At 40.1% G+C, this 19,213-nt stretch overlaps 1 protein-coding gene across 2 annotated transcripts in view; it reads left to right on the top strand.

The window, feature by feature from the left end:
• LOC143215264 (uncharacterized) overlaps nucleotides 1–19,213 on the top strand; it is a 309,905-nt gene that overhangs the window by 15,620 nt on the left and 275,072 nt on the right. For both annotated transcript variants that reach the window (XM_076437245.1, XM_076437246.1), the window contains exon 2: nucleotides 78–586. In XM_076437245.1, coding sequence (XP_076293360.1) covers nucleotides 343–586 — 244 coding nt within the window. In that variant the 5' untranslated portion in view covers nucleotides 78–342. The remainder of the gene's footprint in view (nucleotides 1–77; nucleotides 587–19,213) is intronic.

Raw genomic sequence — 19,213 nt, 5'->3', positions numbered from 1 at the left:
ACGAATAATTTTTAAAAAGTTCAATGTTAAGAATATTATTCTTGTTCTAATATGTCTTTCTTTTCTGTTTGATGCAGGATGGACAATCGGAGATCTTCCGGCTTCAAGGACCCCTAGTTTCAAGTACATGTAATTCCAAGTGCAATCGGTGCTCCCCGAATCGAAGGACAGTGCGCTGAACGGTATTGCGAACTCGCGAGCAAGGTGTACGATAATGTGTCGCAGCTCAAGGGAAGTGTTCAGTCGCAATGAAAGACAGGGGCTGTTGAAGTCGACGAGGTGATTCCTCGTGCTGCTGAGAAATGTCATCCTGAAGGAAGCGAGGAATCACAGAGACGAAAGATGTGTTGCTCGGGTGGTCATGGTGGCATCAGGTTGACCAGGTGCGGTGTTGTATGTGGGATCGCGGCGCTGGCAGCCCTAAGCACGGCCCTTTTAGGACCTGCCTGGCTCCATACCGAGGAGAAGTTGATTCTTCCCCAGCTACCGCGTAGTTATGCGAATGTCGTGAGTGTCCACTTCAAGCTAGGCCTCTTCAGGGTCTGCCCGAAGATCGTGAAGCCGGCGAATATCACATCGCAGTTCAGTGAGTACTCTTACAATTTTTACGGATTAATGAAATGTTTTAATGGTTGAATTTTCTATTGTACCTTCGAACATGCAACAAATGCATAACCGAATTAATAAGCACTTTAGTTGATACCTATTCAACATCATGGGTATCTAACAAGTAAAAATCTGATCTCCTATGAAACCGTGATTCTTGATTACCGAGTTGTCTCAAGTACAAGCATTGATAGCCAACGTCGTCGAATGATTTTAATTCCGGTGATCGTCGACCTCGCCGCCGTTCGATTGGATAATAAACTCCAATTCACTGTGTAACCTGTCATTAAACTAAAAAAAAAATCAGGGTGGTTTAAAAGAAATTCTTTGTCGCCATGGCAACGGTGTGCTTTTTTTCCGCGAAGCGCTTAAACCGTTCCATTGTTCCCTTAAGGAACAAAGAGTCATGGCGAAGAGTCAGATAAGAAGGGAAGAAGAAAACTGTTAGGATTACAAGGCTATCTGTATTCATTAAACTCTTATCTTCTCTACTTAGGCCCTGCTAATTAAATAGTCGGGCGAAATTAATACGCGATACTGTCTTTATCACCTTCGCCCCCTATCTTGCTCGCTGGTCTCTCGTCGGAAATAAGCTCGAACTTTCTCCTTTATTTTCACGGAAACTTTTTCGTATAAAGTTTAAGCAGAAAACCTTTATCCGGGGACTCCGAGATCCTCAATCACGTTCTCTCCTACTCCCGTCTTTCTCTCTCAAAATCTCCGACCATCAACGAGATCTGCGAGAACCATCGCGAAACCCGAATCCACCCAAAAAGAACGCTGCACTTCTCCTCGTTGATACAGACCACAGATGTAATTCCGTGTGACAATTGTAGCCAAACGAAATTAAACTTTGGAGCATAGGGAGAGGAGACAGGACCGAAAATGTAAAAATCTCAATTTCAGGAATTTCTGTATTTTACCACGCTTATTTTAGTTTAATTTAAGTTTACTCAAATCAATTTGAGTTGGGTCTAAATAGCTGACCATAATTTGATTAATTCATAATACACGGAAAAGGGGGTGATTCTACATACAAAATAAATCGAAAATATAAAATAAAACTTTTTCGTACGAGATTTCGTTTTCGAGAAAATCGAGTTTGAAAATTCGTCGAACACGCGTGGTGTGGAATAGTAATCGTCTGACACGTCTGCTCATGACGTACCGGTTCTACTTACGAATGCTAAGCATGCGAACTTGACGGCGTCGACTTCAAAGTCGATTTTCTCGAAAACACAGGTTGTGTTGAATTTTATTCTACATTTTCGAACTGTTTTGTATATGTAGAATTGCCCCCTTATCGGTTGTAGCACTGGTTATCGATCAGCCTATATGTTTTATTGTCTCTGGTCCATTACATTGTATGATGCAGCTAAATGATCAGGATAACCGTCTTCCTTCATAAGAAAGAATTCATTGAGACAAAGCCGCCCGCATTGCAAACAAAATTAGATCTAAAGAGCAAGCTTCCGGTGGACACAGACAATCAGAAAAATATCTTAGAGGACACATGTCCGGACTGAAAATATTCCAGTGCCGAACACAGAACAATGTTGCCCGTCTCGTTCGTCGAGTAACGAAAACTTTCGTTGTCGGTGGATGGAAACCCGACTCGACCTGCGTGCCGGTCACGGAGTTAATCTTGAAACATGCCGGCAGAACTTTCGACCGCGATAGTTCGGAAAAACACGGCAGATATTATTAATCCGTCCCGGTAAATTATCCGACACCGGGCTCGAACCGGATCCCCTGGCCAGACAGATGTCTAGCAGACATCCTGGCAAAGTCAATATCCAGCGGGGGTTAATACCGGGGCCGAGATCCTCGGTTGATCTTGCAGTTAAACAGAATTTCATCTGAAAACTTTCCTAGCGGCGAGAGTTCAACACTCCGACAAATATAGAAAACAGCGGGCTCGACGCGGTCTGCTCCGCTCAGCTCGGCTCCGCTCCGCGCAAACTTCACTCCGCTCCAATCCAACAAACTCTGCGGAGCCGGACCAGCCAAGGAGAAGGGAACACCTTTATCTGGAGACTTCGAAATTTTCTGTTAGTTTCGCGCGTCCTTCTTATTCCCCGAGATTGCCGGCGCGTTTCAAACTTCTCGAGAGAGAAAGACGCGCACGCGTGCTTGGTTTCCTGCGAGTTTTCCTGGCGAGACGCGCTTCCGGTCTCCCTCTCCCTCCCTCTCTTTCTCGCTGTTCGTTGCTGCTCCAGGACGAAATCTCGCAGGACAAGGACGGGCGAATGGCTTTCGCGACAGGCGAAGGATTTTCAGGAACGACATGGAGCGAACGTAAAAACAAATGACAGTGGCTGTAAAGCGGGACTGAGGAAAGCTCGGTCGTGGGTGGGACTGAAGAAGCGAGAGAAGGGGGGAAGAAGCGGCACGGTTACAAGGGTGGTTGCAACCACCCGGACGATGACAATTTCTTTTTATTTCCCTTGCCGTCTCGTCTCGCTCGCCCGCTCGGCCCCACCTTTCGACTTTTATTTCTTCCCCTCGTCGCTTCTCTCTACGTGTTCTCGTTCCCCATGTCTTCCTGCGTTCGTCTCTCACCCCTTTCTTTTCGTTCTCGTTTTTGTTTACCTCGCGTGCTACTCGATCCCCTCGTTCCCCGCCGCGGTGGCCTGTTGTGGCTTATTCTACTGAAATTCTTGTATTTCTTTAGCCCTAGATAACGAAACTATGATGCGTGCGAGCAAAGACGTTATTTAAAAACGAGAGTGCAATTGACCGTGTTTTATCCAGCCACAAAAGTACTTGTTATGATTGGTATTAAATCTAGTAATTCTCTGCCAACAATAGGATTTTGTTCTTATATATTCTTATATTTTCTAATATTAATGCTTGTCTAATATATTTAATGAATGTGTAGCTATATACATTAATACTATTCGTGGAATTACATGAAATTTTACCATCTCTCTATGTTTCTGTTTACAATTTTGATAGAGATGAATATTAAACATAATTGCACTGAATCAGTACATTTCTACAGTACATTTTCAAAGTTATACGAGGCGTGCCAAAGTACACTTAATGGTTAAACACAATCGTATTATGTCCCGTTTAGTCACTGATGACCGAATTGGTTCAACTATCAACATATTGAAGAACTTAACGAGTGTGTTACAGTTTAAAATTATATTTACCTGAAACATACACGACCCATTTCCAAACTAAATGCTCTTGGAAATCGAGTTTCCACACTAAACATATTCCATATTCTGTATTGTTCCTAGCAAAGAATTATATTCCGTCCGCGGTAGCCTACTTCACGGTGCGCTTTTTCCCTCATAATTAAAAAAAGAAAGAAGCATCGACGGGGCGCGCGTAACTTTCTGATTTACAAGTTCGTAATTCAACTAGCGAACTTTAATATACAAACTTCTTAAGTTCCTTCTAATTCCATGAAGCTATTATTCACGCGATACTTAATAGCCAACAGACGCGGCGGTGTGGGCCGAGTCGGGCCGGCTCGGGCCGACCTGGTCGTGCGTGACGCACCGCGCACTGGGTAACACGGTTGATGAGTTTACAGGCGCTTCTAATTAACAACCAATTACCGGCGTTCAGTGCGAAACGAGGAGGGTGGTAAGTTCGTTGGCGGACCCAGGGGCTCTCTCTCTCTCTTTTTCTCTCTTTCTCGCCGGCTTTTTTCCTCGGCCGTACCCGAGAAAAATCTGCCCGGCGGTTTTGCAACAGTTTCGCGTGATTAATTCCCCTTATACGATCCGCGATCGTTTGGCGGAGTAGGACGCGACCGGTGAAGATAAATCCGACGCGGCGCGCCACGGGGAATCCATTGTGGCTCGTTAAAAATGGAAATTACCGGCATTTTAAAAAGCTGATCCCGCAGCCCGCGCGGAAACGAGCGCAATCGGCCCGGAAAAAGTTGGCCCGAACAAGGCCGGGAAGCGAGCTCGGTCTTCCGCAGGAGATCCGCTGCTCCGGCAGCTAACGAGTCCTTATTATCCTCGTCGTCGGCCTGTTTTCGTTTCAACCGTCGCATCGGAGTCCCCAGACCAGGATACATACACAACCGGAAAGCGACGACGAGCTCCGCGGCTCCCCGATGGCGCCGCACCCGTGACTAATGACCGGCATTAAACGAAAACGTTCGAGAGATCGCCGCGAAATCGCCCGCGAGATATTCCTTTTTCTGCCCGACCACGCGCCGACCTATTCTACTGCCTCTACATCGTAACTCGGAAAAACAAAATTTGGTACTTTGAGTTTCCTTGCGTGCACGCTCTTGCACAAATACTTCCATTCATGGTCATTTGCAGTATTGGGTCTATACACATGTCCTGTCATATTAAAATTATTGCACTAGGTTTGAATCATTGGTGTTAGTCATCGTTTACAATCACTTCCCATTTTAGAATAGCATGAGAATTCGTCTTAGAAAGTAGTGATAGTTTCTGTAATTAATACATCGCCACAATGAAATATGGATGTTCATATAGGTACATCATTGGTGTTAATCATCGTTTACAATCACTTCTTCCCATCTTAGAATAGCATGAGGATTCGTCTTAGAAGGTAGAAATAGTTTTTGTAAGTAATAAATCACCGCAATGAAATATGGATGTTCATATAGGTACCGTCCAAAGAAAGAGTATAAACTAGCGGGACGGGAACGGGGTAAGAAGCCCGACCATTCAGATTGCCTTTGTGTTCCTCTAGCCCCGTTCCCGCCCCGCCAGTTTACTCTCTTTCTCTGAACAGTACATGAACTACGATAACTGACACAGTTTATGCGATCACGTAATACATAGTGGGTACAATAAGCCTATTCCTACCTAACGTGTTATACGTACAAAGGGGATTATTTGGTAGTCAGTTCGATTCTATAGAAAGTGACGGTTTGCAATTTGCAATATTTGGCATGGAAATCTCTGATACGTTTATGATACGAAAATTGATGTACAATTTTGGACAAAATACTAAGACACATCACATGTTTAGTATTTGTTACTTAACGAATACCTTACAAGTTACGATGTTGTGAAACACTGAAAATCCTTTATTCAAAATTAATGGATCAAAATTAAAATAGCGAATATATTGAACTAAATTATTAAACTGATTAAGAAAAGAAATCAGTATATATGTAGCTCTTGTATGTTGTAACTTTTTTTTTATTTGTAAGCATTTTAAACCCTTCTGGGTTTATTTCGCTTTACAGGAATAATATAAGTTAATACAATGATATAGAATATAGTAATAATACAATAAGAATACAATAATGTATGTTGTAACTAATGCAGACAAGTTATATTTTATCAGTACTACGATTTCTTTTTTGTCGGGCCTCTACACCAATTTAGTATACTATAACCAGCAGGGGTTAAGCTTAATTGTGTAAAACACTCGACATTTTTTATTCGAAATGTGTACGTATATATTAAACGCTCTTTGAGGATTCGTAATAACTATTACATGTCGAGCACAGGGCTGCGAATTCTTTTTCTATGGGCCTCTGAAGCAATTTAATATAATACAACCAGGGCGTAAGCTCGATTGTATGTTCGCGCTGTGCCAACATCAATCGGGTGCAGCGGTGTGCTGAGTGACAGGTCTGCAAGTGATTAAACAGCTAATTGACCGATTGTCATGGTTTCGTGTCAACTAACACGTTAATAGTCTTTAAAGCGAAACGTGTCAGGTACAAGGTGTTATAGACCAGCGTGCTCGATATTTTGCATTCGAAAACCGCACGCGCGCACCTCGTAGGCTTTATTTGAAATTATTTTGCAGTTTGCGTGCCGTTTAATCGATCGTTTAATTGTAACGTTCGTGTTCTGCCGCGCGTGTACCGAAAATCCACCTCGGCACCGTGACTGAGCTGAATCCGGAGGGGGTCTCAATGAATTTCGCTGGAGTCAGAGACGAAATGAAATTTTAAGGAACGTGGAAAACCGAAGGCGAGTCGCTGATCTAACACAATTGCACGTGAAACCCGGCAGCCACCGAAAAACAACAGAAAGGATCGAGCAATTTTCTACGTGAACGGTTAACGATTAGTTCCCGAAGGACGTGTGGTTTCCTTGGCAGCTGTTTCCAGAGCGGCATCCTGAACGGTCACTGACTACATCCTTCAGGACCTGCCCCATACAAGCCGTATCCGATACCGTGACATAATACTACAAGGAGAACTGATTCTTTATGGAAAAGTATATTACATATAGAACAAAACGAACAAAGTTTTCTCTGCAAGATTTTATTTAACCCTGGATAACTTCTCGTAAATATGATGATTGGAACATTTGAATTTTGGGATACCAGATCATCCATGAAATATTTCAATTCATACATTTCATACATAGTTAAATGAGACAACATGCAGTGTTTGAGATGATTATGCATTATTATTGGAAACAAACTTAACAATAAGATGACGTGTTTCCCAGCGGCTCGCTAATCGCGGTTGACCACCGACAAGACACAACACACAGCATTTTACATTCCATCGTTATTTATCCATTAAAAATCGTTCTTTTTCGATTGCACGGCGCTCGACGGTGCAGCCTGTGTACGATATCGAGTGCGCCGTCGGAACAAAAAGATTGACAAACGACGTCTCGATATTATAAAGCAATTGATGGATGATTCGATAGGGGACGGCAGACGGCGAAGGTGGCACCTTTTTACGTCCTCACAAATTTACTTTCACCCCCGGCCTCCTCACTCTGGCCTGGCCTTGCCTGGCCCCGACTTGCTCCGTCCCGCTATCCTTTTTCCTCATTTTCCCCCGTCAGCCCTTCTTTTATCGGCTGCTTCCCTTTCCCCGCCGCGTATCGCAACCCCGTGCCACCCTGATAAGTCGCCCCTCCAATGAAGACAAATCGTTCGCGTCGCGCAGTTTTACGAAGGGTAATTAATTGTCGAGAACGTAACGAGCCTCTCCGTTACCACCCCGGCTCTCTCTCGATACACGGTCTCGATATACGATGAACGCGCACCCGATCGCCGGCAACCGGGGCACCAGCCTTTCTGATTTAAGGCTGCTGCCACTTTCATCTGCTATTTTCCGTTCCGATGGAATGATGGCGAACTGCTCCTGTGTTGCAATCTCTTGATGATACATGCTTAACGCGTCCCTCATACACAAGCGCGATTAATCGCACGGAAAAATGTGTAATATCAACGTTAATCTTTCTGTTAATGTGTTCGGCGTGTTGGCATTATTCAAATAGTATTGTTGCGAATTTCTACACGGTTCCGCGTCGTCACATGTCAATAGAATATTTTATTTACAATAATTTCTAGTTTGTTCCGTGACAACCTTTCTTATACCATTGCTTTCGGGTTGATCATCACTAGACTGTGGGTTTTTAATCATTTATGATAAAAATGGGTAGGTCTATTTTATAAGACCTAAATATACTATTATATTATTTTCAAAATTGTAAACATATTCAGCAAGAAATTAAATATTTATTCCAACCCACCTTGTTGCAATTTAGGTAGAAAGTTTATAATCATCACTTTGAAGTAATCGCGCAATACCTCAGCAAAAAGCAGTGTGCGGAAGAATTTGCTGGGGTCACGAAAGACCCCAAGAGGTCTTGTGGTTACTGGTAAATGATTGAAGAAGGAAGGAAGAGTTCGTTGATATCCCCTCTGTTCCATCATTTTTTAGGGGTTGTTTTAGAGGTTGTCGCAATAATATATTTAAAAAGGAATCTTTGTGGTAATTTCATCACTTTAACCCTTAGCACTCGAGTGGCGCCGCTAAAAATTGATGTGCCATTATTTAAAATATTGTTTACATTATTAGATATGTCGGTACCTAATCAATTACTAACCATTTAAGTATTGTACGAGGTATTGTATCAATTTCAAATCTAACAAATTTAACAAATCGTAGACAATGGGAATATTCTAGGTCGGAAGAAATGTTTAATTTTGCATTTAAAATAGCTCCGAGTGCAAAGGGTTAATTTAATCACTTGGGGTGGACATATAGACATATTGTGTAATACTATGTCGTAAACTACATTTCCATGGTTTCCACCTGTATTTTTATTGTGGAAACGATAAAATCATTTTCATCGTTTTTAATCATCCTTTCCGTCCTCGTATAACAACGAAAAGCCCACATTTTTAGGATCGATAAATTAAAGTCATAAACGGGACGACTCGCTTTACCACCCGATACATTATATCGGAGCTATACGCGTTTATTTCAGTCGGCACGGAATCAACAATAAAGCGTTGCACAGTCCGCGGAAAATTTTTCGCGTTAACGCGCGAACTGGTGAAAAGTTTATAAGGCAAGGATTATGGCTCCCTCCCGTCAAGATATTTCATACTGTTTTCGTAGCGGCAGAAGCGCGCACGAGCATTTCACACGGAACGTGCAAATTGACGATGTTAAGTGAATTAAATTTGAAATTTCCGAGTTCCCGTGCACGAAGGAGACCCTGCATACACGGCGCACTCCTCTGCACCTCTTCAACGCGAAGTTATCGTTCCGTATAAGTCATTAAAAACAAGCGGGGGAACACTTTGAAACCCGGATAGAAAGCAGAGCCGGGTACCATCCGTTCGTGTTTTCTATGGTTGACGTGTGTAGCTGTAGCGTAAATGTTTTCAGTCACTCGTTAATCACGTTGGGACCGTTAATTGCATTCGGTTATCGTCCGACCTGGTCAAATCGATTGACGTTAATTGTCGCGTAAATTAAGACTAACGTTAATTGTATTTCTGAATCGGCCGAAACAATAGGGACTATCCTATTGTCCGCCATTCATTGTTTTCGCAGCTCGACGGGCAACCTCGTTGCGTTAATTGCTGCCTATGTTGTCAATTCCTGTTCACCTCGTACTTGCTTCATCTTCCCTTTACTTTGCTCCTTTTTGTTGGTGACCCCGATTACTTCCGACCGTGAAAAGAGGGCGACGAATTCACACGAAACACGCGAACTAAATGATTCCGATGTGTCATATAACCAGTCCATATTTTAAAATTTATAAAAACATTGAAAATGTATATATTATTGACACCTCATATAACTTTCTTCTTTGTGCAGATACAAAACGATGTTTACCGTGTTTTAGATGTGTTTTGTTTATAATTAAAAAGACCAGGTCAAAACGCACATAACAATGTACTGTACCATGTCTGAAAAATGGCTTTGAATAAAAATTTTTGCAAATGATTCAGAAGTTTTTGAAGCATAAATAAATTGGCTTTTCAAACAATGTTATTGAGTGTGACAGAATGTATAATTGCATCAGAACAGGATTTTATAATCGAGGGCAGAAATCTAATCGGACGAGAATGATTTTTTCGTACACGTCGCTTTCCATTCTTCCCGATGTCATTATTTTCTCGCCGCAGCGTGTACCGATAAGAATTTCAAAGAGAGGGGTCTAGAAAATTGTGTGCAGTTCAATTTCATTCCCTGGTCGCCACTCTGAGCTCCTCTTATCTACCTTCTCTCCTCTCTCTCCCCCTCGTTGGACTTCTCTCTTACTTCGAACCTTATCCCGGGGAGAAGCGAGTGGCTAAGTCAGAAAGAAGGTTGGGATTCACCTACATCTTGGAGGTCACAGCTAGGCAGCGCTCTAGCGCCGGTTAACACGAGGATTATTCTATTCGGTATTTACGGTATGCGAGCCGGGGACCGCTAATACCATCGCGACGAACATTAACATAACATTAGCCGTTTGCATTAATCCGGAATATATCAGACCGCAACGGCGGGAGAGCGACTTCAACCCGAGAGAACGGAAGCCGAAAAACGAAAGTACCAAGAGCACCGGCAATGAAGGATGAAGTCGAGCACGACTATGGAGAAACATTTATCCGCGAGGAACGTTCCAGTGCTCTGCACACCTCTTTTTCGATAATACACTTTCCTGGAGCTAGAGACTCCTGAACTATGTGTAATGTTTTTCCGTGGCGGAAGAGACGATAATTACAGCGATAATAATGTGTCTACGCTGTGGAATTAATATACAGTCAGTGAACTAAAAAATTGTGTCTCTAAAATAGAACAATTCTCTGAAAATTGGTTTGAAGAGTTTTTTAAGGTTTTAGACGAATTGGTATACTCTCCGAGGTGTAATAAAATTTTCGTGAAAACTGCGTTTTTGGTCAGATTTCAGATTCGTGAATAAAATATAGTAAAGGTTCTCAAATCTTTATCTGTACTTGTAATACAAATTTCAAGGCATCGAAAGTTGTGAGATTATTTAGATCTGTTACAGTTACAGGTTTAAAGTCTTGTAGAATTATGATTTATACTATTTTAAACTGTTTTTAACTTTAAAAAGCTGTACCTGTAATTTCCTGCTAATTGCAATTTTTTTAAAAACTTCTTGTAATCTAATTTTTTGTTTTCTACGAAATTCATATTTGGTCCGCTTTTAAAAAAGTTACACCATTTAATAGAGACAGTCGCTGATGCTATAAATAAATGGTATTGTTGCATAAAATCTGCAACTTAATTGTACATCAATTTATGTGTTCAATAAACGGCTTATTGAATGTTAACATTTTATTCTGTGTAAATGTGATACCATTTTCAAAGGAATGGAAAAAATGTAGAAAATAAAATTTGTCTATAGCATAGAATGAAAAAAGCGAGGTCTGTCGGTGCACATTTATGAACGTACTGTATGAAACCATGATTGAAATTTGATCAGGGCTGATGTTTGATGGTGCAATACGAAAGCTCTGTGGTTCTATTTTCGAGGTAGACTTGAAAATTTTTCTAGTACTGTTACGATGAACTCGATGAATGGGCGTGTCTGACCAATGGCGAATAGTTCTACTTGTATCTTTTTTTAAACTCGATTTTCTCGAACACAAAGCCTTAAACGAAAAAAATTCATTATATATTTTTCGACTTATTTTCTCATGTAGAATCAACCCCTCCACGGTTGTACCATCAATACCGGAACACCCTGTACATAGCCTTTGGAGAAAACATAGGGATACACTGAATAGAAACTTTCTTTCTATGAAATTCTGAGCGATGAAGAGTTTCTAATTATTACAACCATATAACAAATAGTAGTTCAAGGGTTTAATTAGAAGGAAAAAGATAAGGAGAACGTGCAACTTGGACTTGAAATAAAAAATCGCAGGAACTTGTGGACGAACTGAATATCAAACTGGTAGCCATAATGATGTCCATCTTCTGTTCGATTTGATTAACCAGCTTTGACTTACAATTAGTAGATCCGAAAAAACCGTAAAATTCCCGTTTGATAGGCTAGCCGTTGGAGCTCAATTTAAGTCACCTAACGACCTTTCTCTGGCTCGCACGTGCGCGCCGTGGGTAAAAAGGAAATTCGGCGGTATAAATCGCAACTGTCTCGACACGGCCGTGCGCCTTTGCCACGATAATGAGGTTATTTGTAATTCCGGGGCCAACTGATCAAATCTTCCTAATTTCCTGGATCTGCTCGCTTAAAATTCCGCTCACAGAACGCGCGCCGCCTTCTCTCGGGGAAACCCGGCTACCGAAAACGCCGACGTTCCTCTTTCCCGGCGCGTCACGACGCTTCCCGCGACCGGCAGCGGTTGCGGAAACCGTCGTTGTCGAGTGAAATAAATAGAGGGGTCGAGAGGCTTAACGAAAAAAGATTGAAAACAAACACCCGGAGACCAGTGTATTAACTTTTAACGAGCACTTCGAATTACATCGACCGGAACCCGAGAACTCGATGGAATAAATGAAATTGGACCTCGGCCCCAGGGCTTGCTCTCTTTTCTTCGAATGTAAATGGAACATTACTGAGATGGACGAAAGTGTTCACATACCCTTGAAATTTTCTTAAATTTAGGGGTGTCCCCTCTACCAAGATACCTTCTTAATGAATTGATCAATCTTTTTACACACACTTCAAATAGAGATCCCTTTATCATGACAGCGATGTACAGTGATGTGCTGCGAGAATCATGGAATCATTTAAATAATAATAAAGATAATTGCACAAAAATGACGCTCTGTTGTCTTGACATATAGCCGAACGAGTACATGTATACCAAATTTTAAAACACTTGATTTAATTGTTTAAAATTGACGTGGCTTTAAATAGAAATTCCTTCTTAAAGTAAACGACTTGGTTTTCTTTTTTCAATGAATTAAGATATTTATTCATACTATATTTTATGCTTATCGTTCAAAATTAATTGAGAATATTGTGCAATAAACTGAAATGCCAATAATAATAATAAACTTTTTTCTATATCGGTGAACAGTTTTTTTATATGTCACTTACGAAGTATGAAGTATGAAGTCCGTTCTGATGAATACTTTTGCATGCTATTGTATATTGGACATGAATAGCGCTTTTATCGATATCGATTGGATGGGGGTTAATTCAATGATTTAATTGAGCGTTGTTCGATTCATGATTTATTCAGTGAATTTATAAGGTGAACCAGAAAATTTGCCTATCATAGGGGCATGCCAAATCAATAGATCCAGCTGCATATTAAAGAAAGAAACATAAAAGAAAATTTCAACTTTAACTTTAATTTTATTTCAACATTATATGGAATTAATTTAGTGTTAATATTGTTTTCCTTTAAATATCTCGAAAGAAGAAATATATGACTTGGACCACTTTCATAATTATGGACACTTATTTACGTGGGTGCTTTGACAGAAATCGGTGGGAAACACTATAATATTGCTCACAGATTGTCGTTCGCTATCACACGACACACTCGCTTCGTTCATTAAATTAATTTCTCGTTAACCGACTTGAGCATCGTGATGATATTGCTAGGGCTCATTACGGTAATTATGGGAAATCATTGTTAACAATTTCATCGAATACTAGACACGATCGCCTGGAACACCATCGGGAATTATAATTATACGATCGCTAATGCCTAATGGAAAGACAAATTAGAAGCGAGTGAAATACAGTAAATTCTGCATTCGATGATTAACTGCATAATGCTACCATAACACACACTAATTGCTGGTTGATTGAAGTTGAACGTATCGGTCGATTAAGCTGCTCGTTGTTTGAAATTTGTTGGTCAGGTAAACTGTCCGTTTAATAATCGGGTTTTGCTTGTCGAAGGACTGCGGGCTGTGACGATTATCGGGCGTGGCTCAATTTAGTATGTTTAATCCGGTAACTTTTGACATATCTAATTCGTTCGGCTGTCGCGTGTTGTTGAAGTAATTCCTGTGTTTCCAAACGGTGAATTAATTTGACGGACGTATTTGCTATCAAGTAGCTTACAATAATCACACCATATGTTAATACTACATCCATATAAACATTTCTCCAATGGAGGAATAAATTAAATCTACATTTCACTACTTCAAAATGAAAATTTTACCGAGTTTGAACAGACGTCTGACGCGTCTGATCATGACCAACCAATTCTACTTCCTTCATATACTAATACTGTGATCTTTATTGACTTTTTTCGTAAACGAAACCTCAAACGAAAAAAATTTCTTTCGTATTTTCGACTTATTTTCTCGTGTAGAATCACCCCCTGCCTGGATGTACTACGATACCCGACCACCCTGTATAAAAATAAGTCGAAACATAAGATTTTCTTTTCCTACCGATTTCTCCAATTTCGACAAAATGTGTTTTGTATTTATGGTTTACAAGTGCGTTCTTGTACTTTTTAACCCATTGCCGTATTATTTTCTTCTACAATCATTATAACTCCTTTGCCCTCTACAATTTTCGTAGTAGTAGAAGAAAATCTACATTGGAAATCTTCGTCACGAGTCTGTTCGTTATTATACGGCAAGGGGTTAAGTAGAAACGGTGCGCAATGGTCAGACACATTAGTAGACTGTATTTTCTGACACGAACCAAGAAAGGTCGCATTAAAAAATTCTGTTTAATTTAAAAAATATTAACTTTCCCAAATGAAACCTAGCTCGCATGCATGTACAAGCCGAAAATTCTAATTTTCGAGATGTATGCTATCGTGAGTTTCCTGGAAAGCGAGTAGAACTCTCGTTCGCTCGGAATGCGAATCGCGGTCGTCCTTCGTGCAATAAATGCTGCAGACACTAGATTATCACCGGAATAATCTCGTAATTCTACACTCTGCGGTGTGATATGAAGTTTCAACTATATATGGAATAATTAACGAACGTTTGTTTTTCCCACAACACACGAACTATTTAACTCGGAAACATTGTCGCAACGTAATTACGAATAAACACAATCCGGGAATGATTATTTCTTGAAGAATCGCGCTATTAGAAGTAGAAACACATTTTTATTTCAATAACGTTTCTTACAATCGATGCAGACAATGTGTATTTTGCAAAATGATCTGCAGTGTATTTATGACAATTGATACGTATATATCTATTTTAAGATTCATGATTATTTTAAATCAATTTATTAGAACCAAAGTGGTTATGAATATTCATTTCAATGAATCACTTTTCTCGATAATTTTCAAAGAACACAAACCGACCGAAATCCTTCAAACATCTAAAAAAAAATGTTTTTCGGTCCAATTCTAAAAAGTCATTAGTTTCTAAAGGGTGTCCATTTAATTTTGTTCCCGACGGTATATTGATAAAAATATTTCAATGGCTCAAAAGTGAAAGGACGCCTGGAAAATTAGTTTAGAATGCAATGTGGATTGAAGATCTTCGAGTTTGTCATTCGCAGAAGTGTCGGAGGACGTCGAATATTTTGAGGAGTCATTACAGAGTCTGCCATCTTATTCCCTTTCGCCGTCGTCCTCCCAATGAAATGAGCGACCGGTCGCTCCCTTTTTCGATCGGAAAGAGAGCGTTTCTTTTCTCCTCTGGCAGTCACTATTGTTTTTCACTTTTAGTTTTCTTGTTTCTAGTTCCTCTGGTTCCTTTTCCCGCCTACATATTCTCCTCTGGGCGTCTTCTCGGCATTTCTTGCCGCAGCGCGCCGAAGCAATTTAATCAAAGTCCATCCTTCTGTTCCTTCCGTCCTATCGGTCTCGCCAGCCGGCACGGAATTTTCTTTTATTTCCGAGCTGGAGCTTGCGGCTCGAAACCCCGCGGTAGTTACTCCTCCGGACAAACGGAAATTTGAATAATCCTGCCGGTAAGCCTCGTTAAATGCTGCCCAATGAAATTTGATGTTGATCGTCGAGCGGGCGTGAGCGCGACCCGTCGCCGTCGTTAGTCACGCAATTACGTGATTGCGGTCGCCGGATTATTCAATTATCGACCACGCATTTTGGCTCAAAAATTGCCGATCGATCGGCTCAACGGCCGTGTGCGGAAATTCTGAAATTATTTACCCTCCCCGGCTAGTTTCCGGTCTCGGACGTGGATCTCTTCAACGCGACGAGACTTTGCGATTTGATACTAGCAGCACCGATTGAATTATTGATGCATATCCTCCCGCTTATGCTTCCAGCGCAGGTATATCACTAGCACTGAAATAAACATTTCGTACGTACCTACATGTTTTATATCCTTTTAAAAGTCTGCCCTTCTCCAAACGCAACTTGAATTTTCTTATCTACGAACGTTTAAGCTCTTGCCCTACAACCATTAGAACTTCTTTTTCCTTAACTATTTGCTGTACACAGTGTTTTCTTTCTTTCATTTCAGACCTTACTGTAGCAACTTATTCGGTTGTTTTCCCATATGTAACGTTACTAACCTAGGTACTTACAACAGCTGAGCAATGCTAGAATAATTTTTATACCTACCATATTTATGATGAATGTACTGTAAATCGGTAATATCGTGTACGGCTAAAAATTTCACCAAATTGATCTGAGATTAGTTCAGATTTACCAAGTTACCAAAACATTAATTTTTTAAGTATGCTCTTAAATTTATCTGAAATTTTCTTTGTTGAACAATTTACTATGACAATTCATTAATATAAAAATCATTGCTTAAGGATTTATCCAGTGTATACCCAATACAATTTTAGATCTTTAACGATTTTCAAGAAAATTTATTTGTACATTAAATGTTCATTTCATCGTGATTTATTATTGTTTCATGTAGAAAAGTAAAGTGATAGACATTAAAAGATGGAGTAAACATTATCATTTAACATCCTATTAATTATGAATGATGCAGACTCGAACGATTAATCATATTATCATCGTAGCGTATTATCATCATAAATGCGAAAATATGTATAATGTGCTTCATAATAACATCATGATAAAATAATTACAGTATGAAAATACCGTAAAATACAGTATGAAATACTGAACTTTGTCATTCGTGCATGACAACGTCCTTTAACAAGTTAGAGCTGGTTCGAACGAAAATTAACAAAATAAATCCCGGCGTGCAACATTGAAAATGAGCTTACATTATCAATTTTTCTCTCGAAACGTTCAACTTTTCTACTGGCCGTAAAATGTCGAAACGCGGAGTATATGCGCAGCGTTTCGAGGCTACGGGTACACGAATATGAATATGTCCAAAGTTCGTTGGCTCGTAAAAACTCGTCGGCGACGAAAACCCAACATTTTCGAAAAATGTCGCTTCCCGATATTTCACTGTCACGTCAGCTTCCCGTAGAACCGTCACGAGAAAATCTCAATATTTAAACAAACGTGCATTTTCCATCCGGCCGGATATTCATCCGCGGTTCTTAACAAAAAGAGATTTTTTATTGAATCAGTTTCAGTGTTATTACGTTTCGGTAATGTTTAAGACGATGAATGGGGCCGTGCACTCCCGGAAGTTATTAGGCTACATGAAAGTTGAAGGCTCGCTTTGGTCGGACACGCAGTCGTACAATTGAAACGTCATTAATTAAGGGGAAAGAGGAAGAGCGCAATTTAGGAAATTGCAAGGCAAGCGCCGGTTGTATTTTTCGCTTATGAGATTACTAAGCGCCACGAAGATAAATTAAAGCAATTTCCGGTCGCAATACAACTAAAAGCATTCCTAGACCTTTCTTAAAAGCTTCCTTCGGTTTCATTAAATATTGTACCGAAAGCCGGCTTCTGCGAGACTGCTTTTTCGTGTCAAACGTCGAACGCCTTTATTATTGATGCACGTCTCGGATCAAAAACTGGTTCTGTTCCAACATTCCGCCAAGCAACTTCATCCGTTGTCTCGAGAAATGTATAATTAGTCGAGGGAAAACAATCGGGGAAACAAATCTTTGTTAAAGAGATTTGCGCTCTTTGAAATAGACCGTAATTAATCTTCTCATGAATCCAGCCGATCGATATCTCCTCCTTCTGTAACTTAATATAAAGCCGAAACTTATTACAACGATTATTCGTTTGTGACAGATATAAATGTCCATCCGGTAACAAGTATTTAATGAGAACTTGAGAAACTTTTATTTCGTCTTTATCGACGTAAATTATTAATGGACGAATTAAATGCTACTCTGATTGTACGTGTATAACGTACAATATAAGATGTAACAGAAATGAGAATGAAATTAAAAGTACGAGATCGGAGAAATATACTTTGTTATTTTCAAGTAACGTTAATTTACTCAATGGTTGATTGACTCAGTGTTTCATTTATTATATACATCTAATAAATATAATTTTATATATATGTGTAGATAACCTAATTATATATATAAATTCTTCTTTTACTTTTAATAATGAAGATTATTCTATGGTGGGATTAAATGTTTCTTCAATTACATATTTGCAAATAATACAAAATGAGATTTAATTAACCAGAGTGCATAATGACAAGGAGGCATGAGATCGAAGATATTTTTATTGCAGTTTTAATGATGACAGTTACTCAATCGTGGAATCAAATTTTAAATGCATATAATAAACAATGAGATTTAATTAAACCGAGTGCATAATGACAAGGAAGTATAAGATTGAAGATATTTTTATTGCAGTTTTAATGATGACAGTTACTCAATGGTGGAATCAAATTTTACATGCGTATAATAAACAATGAGATTTAATTAAACCGAGTGTATAATGAAAAGATGGCATAGGATTGCAGATATTTTTATTTCACTTTTAATCATAAAATTATTGATCAGTGAATAATTGAAAACATGAGACTTAATAAAACAGAACGTATGTGTATGTATAAATGTATTAATTGTAAAAAAAACAGCGTTTTTTCGAATTTGAAATAACACTTCTCAGTGGAAGACCCAGTATTTTCAAGCTTTAAAATTTGGAAGTCGCGGAACAAATCAATGGATTCAGATATTTATTGAAGCGGGAAAAATGCACGAAAATCGTGGGAAAATGGCAGACAGGTAAGAAAAATTTTCTGGTAGATAGGATTTATCGGGAGATTGGATTAAACGAGGGTCCATGGGATAGTTCGGCGTCGCGTTTAACACACTTGACGCTTCCACGATCGACGTGCCTGAACTTTCAGACCGTTCGGTTCCGTGGTTTCGAGAAATCCGAGAAAATCTCGGGGATTTTCTCGCGGCGTTGTCGCTGACGGAGGGTAAAAAGGGAAAGAATGTCGCGGCGGTGCGCGGGGGTGGCGCGGCGCGGAGACGCGGCGAGGGTGTGGTAAGCAGCAAGAAACTCGAATCGACTACCTGATGGGCCGGCGCCATGTACCAGATGTTCGGTGTGGTTCTCAGTGGCCATGGATCCTGGAGTCGACAGGCTTTCGCCACGGGAAAACTTTTTTCGATTTACCACCTGATCCCCGTCT

This window comes from Lasioglossum baleicum, chromosome 13, assembly GCF_051020765.1.
Source record: "Lasioglossum baleicum chromosome 13, iyLasBale1, whole genome shotgun sequence".
NCBI classification, from domain to species: Eukaryota; Metazoa; Arthropoda; class Insecta; order Hymenoptera; family Halictidae; genus Lasioglossum; species Lasioglossum baleicum.
The sequence above is the reverse complement of the archived record's forward strand: the minus strand, read 5'-3'. Positions and strand labels throughout refer to the sequence as shown.